This window comes from Euprymna scolopes, chromosome 2 (assembly GCF_053919585.1).
Source record: "Euprymna scolopes isolate OS-2025 chromosome 2, ASM5391958v1, whole genome shotgun sequence".
Classification (NCBI taxonomy): Eukaryota; Metazoa; Mollusca; class Cephalopoda; order Sepiida; family Sepiolidae; genus Euprymna; species Euprymna scolopes.
In genome coordinates, this window is record NC_136483.1 from 28,212,086 (window position 1) to 28,230,414 (window position 18,329).

The following is an 18,329-nucleotide window of genomic DNA, read 5'->3' on the forward strand; positions in this document are numbered from 1 at the left end:
CACAGTATTTGCTAGTTGTCTTTGGACATTTAACTTTGTAGAAGAAAATTCTTACCGTAGGAAAAATGGCTTCTGGTGAAGAAAAAAATGAACCCATTTTCCCTTTCTAAAACACTTGATAAGTGTGTTCAATTATTAAATAATGAACAACATTCGAGTTTTTCGCTGTAGATTTTGGTAGCAAGTTTTTTCCCCGTCGCCAAATTACTATTGTAGTAATTAATTCGCTCTTAATCCTTGCGTATCCAAATATCTGTTGAAATGATGAAGGCGTTCTGCCGTAAAGATTTCATGAATCTTTATTTCAATCACTTTTTGTGAATCTCTGCAGTGATGGTCGTTTCGATTCCTTGTCGCCAATCTGTTGTCGTGGAACAACAATGAAAATAAGAACGATCAAGTCGAGGTTCGGTTAAGGAACAAGTATATTAACAATAATGTACAAAGACAGGAAAGCGTGTATATCTGCTGGGCATTCGGCTAACAATTGAAGTGCAGTCACATCTCTCTCACCGGTGTTGGAATTACTAGCGCTATTTATAGTGCTAGTAAATTCTTTTGTTCAAGGAAGGTCGGTATAACAAAAACCATGATGACATGTATTATATTTTGAAATTATAATTCAATAGAATTAAGTCCCAAATTTGTTGTCCATTTGCCGTGTTCATTGATATTCCCTTTTTCGAACCAAATATTATTATCAACGCTTTTTGTCTATTTGCAGAATAAACTCTCTTCTGTATAAAAACATATAAAAGTTTTTTACAGCATACTATGCGAGGTCGCAGAAATACATGGTTTCGGACCCAGTGCTAATAGACCTATAGATCTTCAGTCCTGGAATTTGACTGGGCTGATTTTTGTCTGGCGGATTGAGGGTACCGGTTTGACAGTCTTTCTGACTGCTGTATTCCAACTGACATTACAATTACTCTTTGGTATCACTTAGAGCCGCTGCTCAACCACCAGTTATGCAATATCAAGATGGTTGTAGTGCCATGTCGCGCATGGAAAGAGATCCTGCACCTATATCCGGTGGACTTTCCTGAGGCCACAATCTTGTAGATGAAGATTGGGCTGATGGTCTTGTGTTGCATGTTTTGTATTCTACACAAATACTTTGTCCAGCACCATTTCACCCTAAAACTTAAACTATTAAATAAAATAAAATTGCAGTTCAATCAAAAATTACGACCAAACCAGGCGTAAACTGAAAAAAAAAAGAAAACAATTTGCATCCTCCCTTGAAGCTTGCATTCATGAATCTCCGCGGGTGTAAAACTAATTTAAGTGATGTTAAATTCTTTCACCTAGCAAACCCCGCGGTTATCTTAGCGCTAAGTGAAACTAACCTACATTCCCACATCCATTCTAACCACTTTAACGCGCCTGATTATCTATCACATTGCTGTAAGGACTCAGACAAATATAGGCACGGACTTGGAGTCTATATTCGAAACACCCTCCTTTTGACTAGAAAATCAAAACTAGAATCAAACGACCAGGCCTTCATGTGCTTTAGACTTAACCTACAGCATAGCATTAGATACTTATATTTTCTCTAGCGCTCTTCCTCGTCCCAGGACTGTATCCTAATCAACCAAGCCTCTTACCGCATAAATACAGCACTATTCCTTGATACTAGTACGCAAGTATATGCAATTGGTGACTTTAATGTCCATCATAGTAATTGGCCTGGTTTCTCTACTTACGCAGACGCATCAGGTAGAATAATACATAGATTCTCTATATCTCATTCCCTATCACAGACAGTTACGTTTCCGACCCGTTTCCCAGATCAGCAAGATCAATAAACCTCAATTCTATATCTATTTCTATTATACAGTTCCCGATGATTGTGTAATAAATGCCCATAGCCCACTCGGGAATGCTGATCATGCTGTGATAATAGTAAAAATCACCCTAAACTCTCAAGGCAAAACTTAAGAGCTATTGCTCAAAACAAGGTACTATAAGAAAGCTGACTGAGAAGTCATCAGGTATCTCATCAGATATACCTTATGGGAAAATATATCTTTTCTCTTTCTGGAAGAGAGTGTGGAAATGAGACTAATGATTGGTTCAGAGCGGCACTTGAAGCACATGTTCCCACGCGGAAGTTCTATAGCAAACGCCACTCTCCCTAATGGTTTACTTCTACTTGCGCAGCTGGCATTGCTGAAAAGCAACATTCATACCTGTAACAAGAATCATAGAAACAAGCGTCCAATGGTGGCGTGTGCGACACTCAAACTCGAAACCCGACCAATAGGAAACGAAAAGGTGATAGATGCAATTTAAGACGCGGTTGACTTTTGAGCATATAAAAAGCCGATATTTCTTTCATTGGGCAGAATATCTTTTGCTCACTCGAAGTCACTTTGTACGTACAGTTAATTTAGTTGAAAAAAAATTATGGATTTTTTTCGTACGGTTAATTCGTGTGTCAGTGGGAGAAAAGAACGACAGATTTTTTTGAGCATGAAACGGTATTCGGCAGTTCAAAACTTTAATTTCAACACTTCAATACAGAATATTCATTAGATATAAGCCCAATATAAACAGACAAAATTTATAGAAGCTAAAAGTAATTGTAAGTATGAAACAGCAACAGCTAAAAGATATTTTTACAAAGGAATCACCACTTATCAAGCCCCAGAGGCCACTTGAGTATAAGAGTTTAAAAGTGTAGTGTGGTCAAAAGGACAATATAGTAATCGTTAGAAGTGTAAATTTAGTAAATTGGATTACTTAAAGGTAACGGTTAATCAAGAACTTGTTTACGTTGGACTTGAAGACGGTCATATTGTAGTCAGCTGGAAAGCAGGTAAACGGAAGAGAGTTCCAGAGGTTTGCAGTTCTAAGAAAGAAGCTTTGTTCATGGAATCTATGTTTAGGTTTAGGCACAGATAAAGACCGGGGAAAATTATTAATAGTGTTTTCAGCCAGACGAGTATTTCTCGTGAATGCTTTGCGAGGGGGACTATAGAATGAAGCTCAGACGAGCACTTGCTATGAAAAAGACCTATTAAACAGAAACAGACTCCCAACTTCTCTTCCGTGAGAAAGAGGTTCCAGGGAAGAAAAAAGAGCATCCTCTACAAGGCTACAAGATCTATTTTGAACTCTGTCAAGGCAGGATAAGATATTCTTAGCAGCCCCTGCCCAAATGGAACAGCAATACTCCATCCTTGGACGTACCTGGCACTTATATACATAAGGTATTGCATCAGCAAGTAGATTTCTACTGGATCGATAGAAGGATCTCACTATTTTCCCAGCGACCAGGGCATTTGATGTACGTGTTCCATTTTAGATTAGGAGTAAAAGTCAATCCTAGAAGCTTGTCAAAACATGGAGCCTCCCCAAGACGAGAGCCATTCATTTCAAGTGATTCCATTTGTATTTTTGCTTCCCCAACTGATATGTATAAATTCAAATGTAATATGAACAGACATTTTGCTGCTTAACTTCCTACAGAGTATGCCTGCAATTATGTCCTAGATAGTAGCCTCCTCCTACATCAAAGTGGCACTGCGCCTTGTTGGGGTAAAAATGCAATTAAAAAAATTATCGCTAAATTCTCTTTTTCAATTTAAGTATGACTTGATTCAACCAAAAAGAACGTTCTTGAGGCATGTACTATTGGATTTTTTTTACTCATTCTCAAATTGTTACAGCACCTAGACACTTATTGTTTACTTCCGCTATAATGATTTTCTTGCCTGGGTTGAAATGTGCTAACGATATGTCTGCTAAGAAACAGATTTTTTTAAAAAGTCTGTTCGCATTATTCTGACCATATCCACTTTGTGTTATTATTTACCAAATTATTTAATGATGCTCTTATATCATATACTTTTGGGATACATATGCAATATTAATTTACTCAAGAAAGCCTAGAGTTTTGAAACGTTATAAGATACGGTCATGTTCTTTATAGCCTCAGCTCTTTCTGAGTCTAGTTTTCTTTCTTTACTGTCTACTATCTGCTCTAAATATTGTTCTTAAACTCGCATTTTTCAGAATCTATTATGAATTCATATTCTTCAATTCTCTTAAATACTGCTCTAATATGGGATTTTAATCAAAATTTCATCTAAATATGCGAGTGCATATTCCATACTCGCCAGCATTCTATACATTATTTGCAGCTACCTTTAATCCCAAAAGAAGACGGTTAAGTTTCAATATTCCTTTATTTGGGTTCATTGTCATGTACTCTGAACATTCTTCACTGATTTTAACCTGAAGGTAAGTTTCGGACAAATCCAATATTGAAAAAAATTTACCGATGTTTAATTTTGTGAATATCTCTTGTAAAGATGGTAGGAGATATACATGATCTTTCAAACAGTAAATAAACTCATTGAAAAGTCAGCGCATACTCCCGTTTTTCGTTTTTTCATTCATTCATCGACTTTTGAAATTACGCCATTTTTTCAACCCTTCTAATTTCTTATTTATTGTGTCTAGTGTGGAAAATGGTACTTTTCTTTTGGATTTATAAGTTCTAAAAAACGCGAAGGGATTGACTTTTCAAATCCATAATATTTCTTGTTTTGTTTTTCTTTATCTAAGACGCTTACTTTATTACAGAAAGAATTAAGCTGTAACTCCCATACGTTGAACAGTACAATCCAGTCTAACCCGAAAAGATTTCATGAACGATGAAATTTGGCTTAGAACACTTAAGCTGCAATGAGTAATAAATCTGGTATGTTGCGGTGTGGACGAGTATCGTAATGGAAGTGGAGGCCTTCATACCTCCGATGTTTCTCCAAAATGTCTCTACCAGCTTAACCAGCCAAGCACAATATTGCAGAAGAAAAGACTTGACTGTAATTATATTCATTACATCAACAATATTGAATAACATTTTATCATATATGTCTTCCCAATTTGAGAACAAAATTTAATTTAGATAGTTCCGTGTGAGAATTTTCTGAATAAATTTTAAATACGTTATTTACATAATAATTATATTTATATATAATAAATACATTTCTCTCTCTCTCTCTCTCTCTCTCTCTCTCTCTCTCTCTATATATATATATATATATATATATATATATATATATATATATATATACATACTAGCATGGATGCCCGGCGTTGCCGGGGTGTTTGGAGGTGTGTGTTGAGCAAAAAAATAAGTGGTAGTAGGAAGGCAGGCGCGAACCCGTAGCGTGAAGGAAGAACAGAACGGGGAAAAAACGTGACGTTTTTGCTGTTACGACCACCGCCAAACCGGAAGTGACGTAGGTTTAAATTAAGGCTAGACAATCGAAAAGAGGGGATGACTTTCGAAAATATCAGTGAAAAAAGCAACCCCTCCATGTAGAAAAGTTCCCAGTTTAGAGTGAAGAAATTAATGTTTTTAGCCAATTCTTCGGTATTTGTCGCCTGAAGGGTCAATCTTCAAAACGATACTGATCTTGTGAAAATCCGTCGCCTCTATCGAAAGTTTTAGGCAGACATGCAAACATACATACATACATTTATATATTGATAGCTCAAATTTTCGACCCAAACGGATTAAAAAGCTTACCCTATCTCTGAATGTTCTTTATGTAAAATTTCAAATGTTTAGACCAGAAATTGTTTGAGTAATTTGGGAGACCGCAGAGGTCAATTTTTTTTTAATTTGACCCCTATTATGACCCCTTAACATTTATTGTTTGGGGCTCAAATCAAGTTATTAAGTTAGCTCCATGTCCAAGGAACCTATATCTAAAATTTAAATTGTTTATGCCGAAAATTAGCGAAGAAGTTTGATAGAGTTCTCAAAAGTCAAATCGTTGACCTTTGACCACTTAACAGCCAAATTTCTGGCCGATAACGGATTTCAAAGATTTTCCGAAATCTCACTACACTGTATATCAAATTTTGAGTCGGTAGACTGAAAATTGACAGAGTTATTGTGTCGGGAAATGTACATAGAGAGACACACGCACACACACAGAGACAGATGGACAGATAGACACTTTCACTTAATAATAAGATTTTTTTAATACCTTAATACACTAGCGTTCCCTCCTTTCAGGAATCATCAGTGCAGGGTTACAGGATTACTACCTGTCGGAAGATTCAAACATGGCCACGAAGCCATCTCTTATTCTATTAGCACACACACTATATATATATATATATATATATATATATATATATATATATATATATTGAACATTTGTTGTTTTTATATATATTTATATACTTAGTTCATAATTTAATTTAATATTTTCATTTTTTTTTTCAATTATTATAAGTTTAAATGTTTATAACGCGTTTCGAGCTCTGTTTTTTTTTATCTATTCAGATTCTTATCTCGTGATAGAAGTCTGATCAGGGAAAGTCATTGCAAACCAAAGAATGTGTTGGTAAGAAATTTCGCAAACTTTTAATGAAGGCACTTGGAAATTATGCCCTCGAGGATACCAATATTGATATATTTTGAATTCAACCATACGTGTTTGACGTAATACCCCATTGAGGAGCTTTAGACTCTCCCAGAGGGTCTAGGAGGGGTCGAATAACTACGCTGAGATAGCTAATCGTTCCCGGGTGGCGCCAGATAACCCGAGGATTTAAAATGGAGAAGATAAATATATATTTTTTATTTCATGTCAAAATAGATATTGTTTGAAACCAGAAAAATATATTTTGCAGCCAAAGTTGATGACAGGAACTTGAAGCATAACATTGTCTGGCCTTGGTGAACTCAAGGTCGGATGTCAGAACTGACATCTGACCTTAGCGAGTCGTGAGAATTAGTAATTCAGATCCCAGATTGGGGAATTGCACTCACGCAAAATCAAGGGCTTTTCGATTTCGTGGCGAAATCTTATTGGTTAGGAAAACTCCCACCCCATCCACATACCTTACTATATATACGACTGTCGCGCGAAAATTAGCCAGAAGGATTAGAAGATAAGAACAGACTGTATAGAGACGTGACCCCTCTACTTCTTCATCCACCCGTCTGTCGCTGTCTGTGAAGAGATTTAAGACTTTGAAAAACTTACTAAGAACTGAATGATATTTGTAAAAACATTTGTACATAAGTTTGAGAAGATTAAGTCTGTAGACTAGAGTACACGGGGTTGTTTTTCTTCCTTCCTGCGGCTTCGATATTCGTTTTCAGCATTTTTTTTACACAGTGATCACCACTTATCAAGGCCCGGAAGCCACTCAGGGATAAGGGTTATTGCAAGTACATTACGTTAGTGTGAAGATTTGTTTACTTAAGGGGGCGGTTCATTAGGAACTTGTTAACGTTGGACTTTAAGACATCCAAGTTGTAGTCCGGTGAGAAGCAGGCAGACGGAACAGAGTTCCACAGGCGTGCAGTTCTAAGAAAGAAGCTTTGTTCATGGAATCCGCGTTTTGATTTAGGCACAGATATAGAGTGGGGGAAATTTTTCAAAGTGGATTCAGCTAAACGGGTGTTTTTCGTTAAAGATTGGCGAGGGGGGATCAGAGATTGGAGTTCAGACGAGCACCTGCCATGGAAATAACGATAAAACAAGGATAGGCTCGCAACGTCTCTTCTGTGGGAGAGAGGTTGCAGGGAAGAGAAAAGGGCATCCCCCACTAAGCCACGAAGTCTATTTTGTACTCTGTCAAGGCAGGATAGGCTGTTTTTAGCAGCTCTTGCCCAGATATAGCAACAGTATCCCATCCTTGGACGTACTTGGCTTTTATATAGATAGAGAATTGCATCAGTAGTGATATATCTTCTGGAGCGGTAGAAGGATCCCACCATCTTTCCAGCGACCTTGGCAACAGACTTGATGTACATGTTCCATTTCAGATCAGGAGTAAAGGTCAAACCCAGAAGCTTGTCAAAACACGGGGCCTCACCCAGACGAGAGCCATCCATCACAATTGATGCCAGATGGGGTTCAGAGCGTTGATGATGTAAGGATAGGAGTTTGGTTTTGGATGCATTAAAGGTAACCAGCCACATCTTCCCCCACTGAACCACACGCTCGAGATCAGAGGAGAGAGAATCAGAGAGAACTTTGTCATTTACAGCCTTTGATGTGTTGCCGTAGATGGTCGTGTCATCAGCATAGATGTCAACAAATGATTTAAGTATGTGTTTAGGGAGGTCATTGATGTAGATCAGGAAGAGAGTTGAGCCCAGGATTGACCCCCTGAGGGACTCCAGCATTTATATTGCAGGCCTCCGATTTTTGTCCATCGACCACTACTCTTATGAGCCTATCGGAGAGAAATGATTTAATGATTGAGAAAACATTTCCAGTTACACCGTAGCTTGAAATCTTGTGAAGTAGACCCTTATGCCATACCTTGTCGAAGGCCTTTGATATGTCAAGAGCAATTGCCCTAGAAAGGAAGCCTTTGTCAAGAGATTCACTAATCCTGTGGGATATAACCGTCAGCACATCTGCGGTAGATCTTGCAGAGCGGAAACCATATTGTGTGTCACTAAGAAGGTTGTTCCTGCTGAGGTGGTTGACTATTTCTTTATTTAATATGGATTCCAGCAACTTACTCATAACACACAGGAGACTTATTTGTCTGTACTGAGAGGGAGATGACTTATCACCTGAATTCTTAAATACAGGGCAAACTGATGAGGTTTTCCAGGGAGTCAGAAAGCACTTCTTCTTAAGGCAGCGCTTAAATAGTTTCGTACGTATGAGAGCACGTTCTGGTTGAAACTTTTTTTACACTATAATTGGGATGCCATCAGGGGCAGTTGCTTTACTGGTATCTAGGTTCTTGATTAGCTTGGCGACCTCATGCGTGGATATTTGTATGTTACCTAGCTTGTTCTGTGTTATAGGAGGAAATATGGGGGAGTTGATGGCCTTCGTCGCATAGGGTAGAATTAGCTGCAAAGTTCTTTGCAAATAGTTTGGCCTTGTTTGACGCTGACGAGATGACCTTTGGTCCATTGCTAGTGGTTGGGATAGAACGCACACTTCTGTTCAGGATCCTATTTGTTACTTGCCAAAACTGGTGGGAATCAAGCCGCTGATCAGCTACCTTGGATTTTACAGACTGGGCATATAGCCCTCTTGCATGTTTTATTACTCTTTTACAGTGGTTGCTAGCAGTCATGAAAGCAGCTTTAGTCTCAGTGCATGTATTACGTTGGTATCTATGAAAAAAGTGATTTCTGTATGCGATAGCAGCAGCACATTCTGGGGAGAACCATGGCTGGCTGTTAGGTTTTTGTTGGAATTTTTTAGATGGTATGAATTTTTCTATGCCTACAAGTAACCATTCGGTCAGCTCTGATACTATAGAGGACACTTGTTTTTTTAAGCATGGAATGTAGAGGTAAATCAGATATGAATGTACGGAAGCTATCCCAGTCAGCCTTAGAGTATTGGTATACAGTACGGTGGAGGGGTACGTCTGGGGACTTGTTATATTTCGTTTTTATCTTAACTGATACAACGGAGGGGTCGGATGATCCTAGAGGAGAATGAACGGAACATGAACATAGCTCAGGGGAAGTTGAGAGAAAAAGGTCTAGGAGGCTTGCATATTGACCGGGTGTATCGGGCACACGGGTGGGTTCGCGAACAATCTGAGTGAGGTCATAAGCAATGGCAAAATCATGACAAAACCGCCTCTCATCGTCTGTATTATTTGAATGGGTCAGCCATTCCACATTATGGACGTTGAAGTCACCACAGATGTGGATGTTAGCCAAGGGATGTGCAGAAAGTATGTGGTCTATTTTCTCAGATATGCTCTTAAAGATAGTAACTCCGCTGTTGTGGGGCCGATAGAGGGCAAATATAAATGCAGTGGTGTAAGCAAGTGCAACCCTGAAGTACATATAAGTTAAATTAGGATATTCTCTCGAGATATCTCTGCCACGCGGGAAGCCATCTTTAATGTAGGCACATATTCCATGTCCATGGCGATCTTGGGGGTCAGATTGAAGTGTTAAGTTAGAGTATCCGTTAATTATGAACTCATCTAGGGAAGTGGTCGGCCCTATTCCAGTTTCACTTTGCAATAATATGTTCGGTTTCGTCTCCTGTAATTGGGTTTCAACCTCTGGAAGGTTGGAACGTAGACCCCTGATGTTGGAGAAGGAGACAAGGTAGTAGGGGCTTACATTGGAAGATGGGGTTCTAGGTTTAATCGCATTTTTATTCGGGAGATATTTCATGTTGAGGTTTTGGGATTTGTGGAATAGGTCAGCATACTTGGGGTAGCAGTACAGAGAGGGAAAGGAAGAGAGAAAAAGACAGGAAAATTTTTTTGTAGCAAACGAAAAGGTAAAGCCGTAACAATTACCCACTAGTATGACATCGAGAGGCCCCACCAGAGACTATTGCATGGTCCAGATGCACTCACCAAATGGCAATACACCAGTCCCAGTACTTTGCGCCTGCTGATAGGACAGCCTCCTTAGTGGTTAATCCAAGGTTCGGGTCCCTGACTATCAGGCGGATAACGTCAGCCGAGACAAAACGTTTACCTCCAGTCCCCTTACTAGTGATATGGTCACAAGGACATATAGAGACAGAAAAATTTCCGACATCTCAGACTACTGGTCACCAAGTACTACCGACCTTTAAGCAGCTTTTTCTCCACCTTTTGTCAGAAAAATCACACATTGAATGAGGACTGAGGGACAAAAACGGAGAAGCGAGAGTTACTGGAGCTGCCGATAACACATCAACTGTATTATCTACTCTCCATTTAAAAAAAGGAGGAGGAGAGGAATGGGTACCAGATACTTATATCGAAGTAGTAACTCCGGTGATAAGTTAACAATTTAGCACACTTTTAATGATAATCTCCCCTCCCATATTGATGGGTGGAAGTTTGTCGTTATCTATCGAGTTTGAATCATTGGAGTTTCACCTTATAATTAATTAAAATCCAATAATTAACAATTTGTAAAGTCGGCTTAATATTAATTTACATTCGAGTTTAGATAATTATTCAAGGTTGTACTTTAGGAGGTTCGTTTTCATAGGTAACTTTTTCTTTGCTAATGGCACTACATTATATTTCGAATGTACTTGAAAATAAGGCTAACTATATTAGAGGGTTTGATTGGCTAGCCAGGAAGCAAGCATTTTCAATATAGGCAAGCTTGCAGTAATAGTATATATTAAGTATACTACTTAAATAAAGTCCTAAGTTTATCTACTCTAATAGAGAATAATTTCCGGCATTTTTTATCGTTAGTTTCCGGCATTTTGTTTGTTTTTATCGTTTACTTTGTAGCATGGGGGGTGACGAATAAGACAGGAGAATACAGACAAATACATAAATAAAACAAGAAAAACAAGTTTAAAAACAAGGTAACATAAAAACATTTAGGATGAGTTTTAAAAAAATACTTAAGGTGTTTGCCATAGTGTTGCGTCCGCCGTCTTTTTGCCAACTGGTAGCTGGCATGTCGTCGTGTCTTTCTAGAGCGTAAGAAGATTTCTATTTCCGGATAACTTGGACGAGTGCCTATCTATTTATAGAATAAAAGTCGTTACGTTCAGATGTGTAAAATATTTAATTAACATTTTTTATTGTTAAAAAGTTCTAACTTTTTTTTTTATAAAGTCCTAAGTTTATTTACTCTAATAGAGAATAATTTCCGTAATTTTTATTTTATTTTATTTTTTTATCGTTAGTTTCTGGCATTTTGTTTGTTTTTATTATTTACTTTGTAGTATGGGGGTGACGAATAAGACAGGAGGATACAGACAAATACATAAATAAAACAAGAAAAACAAGTTTAAAAACAAGGTAACATAAAAACATTTAGGATGAGTTTTAAAAAATACTTAACGTGTTTGCTATAGTGTTCTGTCTTCCGTCTTTTTGCCAACTGGTAGCTGACATGTCGTCGTGTCTTTCTAGAGCGTAAGGAGATTTCTATTTCCGGATAACTTGGACGAGTGCCTATCTATTTATAGAATAAAAGTCGTTATGTTCAGATGTGTAAAATATTTAATTTACATTTTTTTATTGTTAAAAAAGGTCTAACTTTTTTTTTATAAAGTCCTAAGTTTATTTACTCTAATAGAGAATAATTTCCGGCATTTTTTAAAAATGTTTTTATCGTTAGTTTCCGGCATTTTGTTTGTTTTTATCGTTTACTTTGTTGTATGGGGGGGGGGGTGAGAAATACGACAGGAGAATACAGACAAATACATAAATAAAGCAAGAAAAACAAGTTTAAAAACAAGGTAATATAGAAAACATTTAGGATGAGTTTAAAAAAAATACTTAACGTGTTTGCCATAGTGTTCCGTCCGCCGTCCTTTTGCCAATTGGTAGCATACAGAATTCAATGTAACACCCCTCAGAGAAGACTAGATGACACGAGCCGAGATTTTCACATAAATAGGGATCCTAACCAGCTTCATCAGTGGGGGGGGGGGTTACGCGTGTACTATTCGTGCAAATCATAAGAGTGCAGAGACCAAAGGTGTTTAGACTACTGATCTTTCTACTGATAGGAGCAAAGCAATCCCAACTAATATACGGGCATATAAACGCTGTTTCCTTATATATATTAGTAATGGAATTGGCTCTTCCTCTTTCTTCTAAAACACTTCCAAAGAGTAATGAGACATTATAAAAGCGATAGAAGAATACCAATCTCAGGTTAAATTTATTCCACGAACAGAACAGTTTGTAAACAATTTTATATGCTCTTACGGCCATTAAAATAAATAGAGGATGATGCTAAACCTTTGTCTAAAATTATTATTGATGAAAATTCATTGCATAATTTTTATTCTAGAAAATGTCTCGAATTAAAACCATAACCTTAAGATGGCTTGGGAATAAACTAAAATTAAGTGAATTTTACTTAATTTGTGACTAATGGACTATGGATAAAATTTTATGCAAATCTGATATATTTTAATTTTACAAAAAAATTTTACCTCTGCGCATAAAACTAAATTAACGACGAAGGCTCCTTCAGTCTTTGACAGACTATGGATACCCACTGTAGGGATACCTGCACGTGAAATTTTTATGTCAGGAGGTGTGCAACCTCCAACCCCACCTCTCCTGAGTCGACATTGTTTAATACCAGTGGCAAGTGAAGTGTGTATACAAGACGACTTGAAACAAATGCCGAGATAAACGGAGAGCACATACAGCGCCTTGAATTTCCATATGGTCACCCATAAGCTCAAGGTTGCTTAACTTCGGTGTTCTGACGAGAACCGGTGTGTCAACCCGATTTTGCCTTATATAGATAGTTGATAAAGATTTGAGTTACATATACAGGGAGTAATACGAGTGCGAGACAAAGCAGTGTGATACATAAAGAACAAACTAAATTAAACTAAATAATACCAACATTACGGCTACTTACACCTATCACTAGTGATTTTTAAAATCATAATTATTAGTTAATTAATTTCAGATATTTGTAAGCTGGGTATGAAAGTGATGTAAACCTATTATGTTCTGAGAATTTGGTTTACTACTAGTTATGCATATTAGGAACAAATTAAGTTAAGGTCAGCTTACGTAAGTTTTCTTTTATTTCTACATTACATAATCAAACGCACCTAATCCGCTATTTAATTATGTATAATGGAAAGGAATGGGGTTAAGGTCAACCACAGTCAACCATAATTAAATAATCTCTTTTTATTTGCGAAATCATTTTAACATTAAGTTCTATGACTATTCAAGAGTCTAGTAGCACTATTAACAACATACATACTAACGTAATCCGTACAAACCGATAGACAAACAAACAAACGAAACAGGCGGGAGTTAATTAATTCAACAAACCCGGGATTAATTACAAATGTTCCATTGCGAACACCGTCCCAAGGCGAGTATAACACACGAGATGATGTGAACCAAGATTCTTTTGTCGACCTTTTTCCATCAAAAAGCATACGTACGACATGTTTGTGATTACTTCTTGAAAGCAACTTCACCTGGAAATGTAAAAATAAGAATAAACAAATATATAATAAAATAAACAATTATTTTCCTTCTTATGTTTTTATAAAACTTTGGAATCTCGATGGATTAGAAAAGATTGTAAGACATACATAGATAAATAGATATAGACAAATGGTTATACGACTAAAAACTTCATTCGTTAAATAAGCTTTTTCATTGTCTTATTGGCACAGAGATCTCTGATTCTTCTATAGAATTATATATTGCAAAAGGGAACGCATGAAAGTTGCCAACATCCATCAGTTACAGTCTTAGTATGGATTTGAACTTGGCACACCCAAGCCGTCAGTCAACGTCTGTATGAACTTGTTCTCAGCCACTTATATAACCCTTCATGCAGCTGAGATAAACGTATCTTTGGACATATTTAGATAGATGATTATGTAAATGATAAAAAACATTCTGTAAATATGATGCACGATCGACAGTTGATAAAGATTTGAGTTACATTTACGGGGAGTAATACGAGTGCGAGACAAAGCAGCGTATTACATAATGAATAATTCTGAACTATACATAAGTGTATTGTATTCGCTGCTCGACATCATTCAGAGGTGATTATTGTTAGTAAAAACATTAACAAAGTTTTTCATAGAATTTCGGGTAAGTTATGTGTACACATTTAGCGTGTTGTCACACTACGGCATGTTAGAGTAGCGAACAAATATATATATATATATATATATATATATATATATATATATATATATATATATACAGTGATGATCATATTTATTGGCACGGTAAAATAAAAGTTAAATTTTGTCTAATAAATTCTAAAAAAAGGGATTAAATTAAAGAAAATAACAAAGTATATTATGTATTTTTAACTGGCCTTTCCGATGCAGCAATCGGATTTTAGAAAAAATAAATAAGAAAGGAACAACAAACATAATTGCAAAAAACCCTTGTTCAAAATTATTGGCACGGCTTTGTTTTTCTTTTAGTATCAGTATAATATCAATCAATTTCCGGTTTACGTGCTTTCTGAACTTTTTTATAGCCATATTATGCTTGTTTAACGCTTATTCAGTGAATAATTTTTTTCAGATAATTTTTAGATAGCGATTTATTTAAACTATTATAAGTGACTAAATTATAATTTTCAATCGCCATGGTTAAAACTAAGGAACACAGCGAAGACGTCAGGAAGCTTGTTGTAGCATGCCATGCCAATGGGGAGGGCTATGATAAGATTTCAAAGAAGCTAAACCTTCCCAAATCCACTGTTAGAGCCATAATAAACAAGTTCAAATCGCAAGGCCACGTTATGAGTTTAGAGGGTAGAGGGAGAAAAAGGATTCTTTCCCCAAGAGATGAACGGAAAATTGTTCGACAAGTAAAACAAAACCCAAGGATCTCTGTTGGGGAGATTGTTGATGAACAGAGCACCTGTGGAGTGAATGTAGCTCGACATACAGTTGGTAGAGTTTTGAAGAGAGCTGGTTTAAAAGCATGTCGTCCGAGAAAGACTCCCTTATTGAAGCCTATGCACCTGAAAGCAAGGCTAGCCTTTGCAAAACGTCATATTGATAAAGATGTTGTATTCTGAAAACGTGTTCTATGGACTGACGAAACGAAAATAGAGTTATTTGGCCATAATAAAGTGTCTTATATTTACAGAAAATCTGGCGAAGCTTTCCTGCCTAAGAACACCATACCCACAGTGAAACACGGTGGAGGCAGTTTGATGTTTTGGGGATCCTTTGCTGCCTCTGGACCAGGGCGACTTGTTAAGGTCACAGGTAGCATGAAAAAGGAAGATTATGTTAAAATATTGGATGAAAACCTGAAAGACTCTGCTAAAGAGCTCTCACTTGGTCGTCGTTGGTGGTTCATGCAATATAATGACCCAAAGCATTCGGCTAAACTGACTAAGAAATGGCTTGAGGACAATCATATTAATGTTTTGGAGTGGCCATCACAAAGCCCAGACCTTAATCCAATTGAAAATTTATGGAGAACATTAAAATTGAGGGTAATGCAAAGGAAGCCTAAGAATCTTATTCAATTGGAGGATTATTGTCAGGAAGAGTGGGCTAAAATTACTACTGAAGAGTGCAACAACTTGGTTGTAAACTATGAAAAGCGACTGAGGAAGGTAATCAAGGCCAAAGGCTATACAATTGATTATTAAATAAATCGTGCCAATAATTTTGAACAAGGGTTTTTTGCAATTATGTCTGTTGTTCCTTTGTTATTTATTTTTTCTAAAATCCGATTGCTGCATCGGAAAGGCCAGTTAAAAATACATAATATACTTTGTTATTTTCTTTAATTTAATCCCTTTTTTAGAATTTATTAGACAAAATTTAACTTTTATTTTACCGTGCCAATAAATATGATCATCACTGTATATATATATATATATATATATATATATATATATATATATATATATATATATATAGGCATAAATCATCGTAGAACGATTAGATCACTGTGACTGACGTAAAGAACATTTAAGAATAAAATGTTTAAATTCAACGTTATTTCTCGTGGTTAATGGTAGCCGATTGGATACGGTCTTTGCGAATCGAGACAGAGATGGTTCGTGTTGCCGGGTTCGAATTCGTCAACTTGTGTTATTCGTGACACCCTGCGCTAAAGATTCCCAAAAGGATGAAACACTAGTTTCTTTTGGTATTTAATTATTATAGTAAAAAAATAATGATCTCTCTCTCTCTCTTTCTCTCTCTCTTTATATATATATATATATATATATATATATGTGTGTGTGTGTGTGTGGGCGTGTGTGTGTGTGTGTGGGCGTGTGTGTGTGTGTGTAGAAAGACTCGTTATTGTTTAGGATTGAATGAGAATCACATTTTCACTAGACTCATAATACTATATTCTTGTTTTTACTACCTTTTCAGTCTGTTCCTCCTCTTAATACAGCCAGAAGAAATTAAGTATTTAAATTACTCTCTTATACATATGGTGTAGAATTCCTTTAAATCTGAGATATGTATTTGAAGTTTCAAAGGGAGTCCTGTCTCTGTAGGTCAGCTAGAGATGGGGGCACGTATATATTCGGCGCATAGACGTAACATAGAGAGTCGCAACCGCTGCCATTGTGTCCCTGGATAATTTTATAAGAATCCAATTTTTCTCACTAATAAGCTTAGAAAAATGTCAGTTTTCATTAATTAAACTCGTTCGGAAGAGAATTTAAATGAGTTTAGAAAAATGAACAAATTTGATCAATAAAACCTATTTGAAGGTTAAAAATAATTGAAAGTTGTTTAAATTTGTTTAGAAAATATCATTCTTATTTACACCTATCTGAAGGTTCTAAAGAATCTAAGTTCGCTTTGTTATTCGTTTAGAAATTTTCATTAATTTAAACTCATTCAAAGAAGAAAATTAAGATTCACTTACATGCCATGAGTTTAGAAATAAGGAAATTTTGATCGTTGAACTCTATTCAAAGGTATTAAAAGAATTGCAATTCGCTTGAATGTCATGAGTTTAGAAAAGTGGCAATTTTTATTAATTTCACTTTACTTTTATTCAGTGATTGTTTTACAACGTTTCGGCCAATTATTCCTCTGGCCTTCGTTAGATGGTTAACCGTAACGGTTAACTGCATCCACAGCAATTACTGCCTTCCAGAAACTCTAAACTGTATCCACAGCAATAGTTGTTGTCGTCTCACCACAGTTTGGCCAACTAACTGACCGGTTTTGGGTGGGATTGAAACCGCTGGAAGGCAGTAATTTTTTAGAAGTTAAACACGATGGAAGGTTTTCAAAGAATTGAAATTCGCTCTCATTTTGAGTATCAGCTTAGGTGAATAAATATCAAGTTTCTATGTCATGGTCATTATCATACTCATAGACTTAGACAGATACGCATTTCTCATATTATTGCAGATGTAAAAGGCTAAGTATACGTATGGTCTTATTTAAACATGGTAAATCACTTTAAAATACTTACCTTATTTATTGGTAGATGACGCCAAACATCAATCAAATTACTTCGAAATAAATCTGAACAAAGGGCACTTGTGCATTTCGTTGGACCCCAGCTCTCGTAAGCTCCAATGCCCAGAAAGGAATAAGCAGGATTAAATCCACTTCTGCTTTTCAGAAAATACATCTTAAACCATGTTTCATCTGAAAGACATATAAAGAATCATACAATGGTCGTTCCAAATGTAAGCCTCTTATTTTTAAAACCCAAAACGTTGAAGAGCTACGAGACAGGAGTGGTACCATCATCGCAAGCGACCTTTTGTGCTCTAGAATATATCTTTCTACATAGTGACCACCATTCTCAATATACTTTTGCCAGGAATTGAGTGATGCATCTCTGCTCCTGACGCACGTCCATGACAGGGGTCACTGTCTTAGAGTCTTACACTGTTCGTAACATTAAGT

At 36.5% G+C, this 18,329-nt stretch overlaps 1 protein-coding gene across 1 annotated transcript in view; it reads right to left on the reverse strand.

Annotated features, from left to right (window-relative positions):
• LOC145241468 (uncharacterized) overlaps positions 1 to 18,329 on the reverse strand; it is a 74,715-nt gene that overhangs the window by 26,632 nt on the left and 29,754 nt on the right. Inside the window, exons 3-4 of the mRNA XM_080104453.1 lie at positions 17,887 to 18,065; positions 13,768 to 13,919 (exon numbers count right to left, since the gene is read on the reverse strand). Coding sequence (XP_079960579.1) covers positions 13,768 to 13,919; positions 17,887 to 18,065 — 331 coding nt within the window. The remainder of the gene's footprint in view (positions 1 to 13,767; positions 13,920 to 17,886; positions 18,066 to 18,329) is intronic.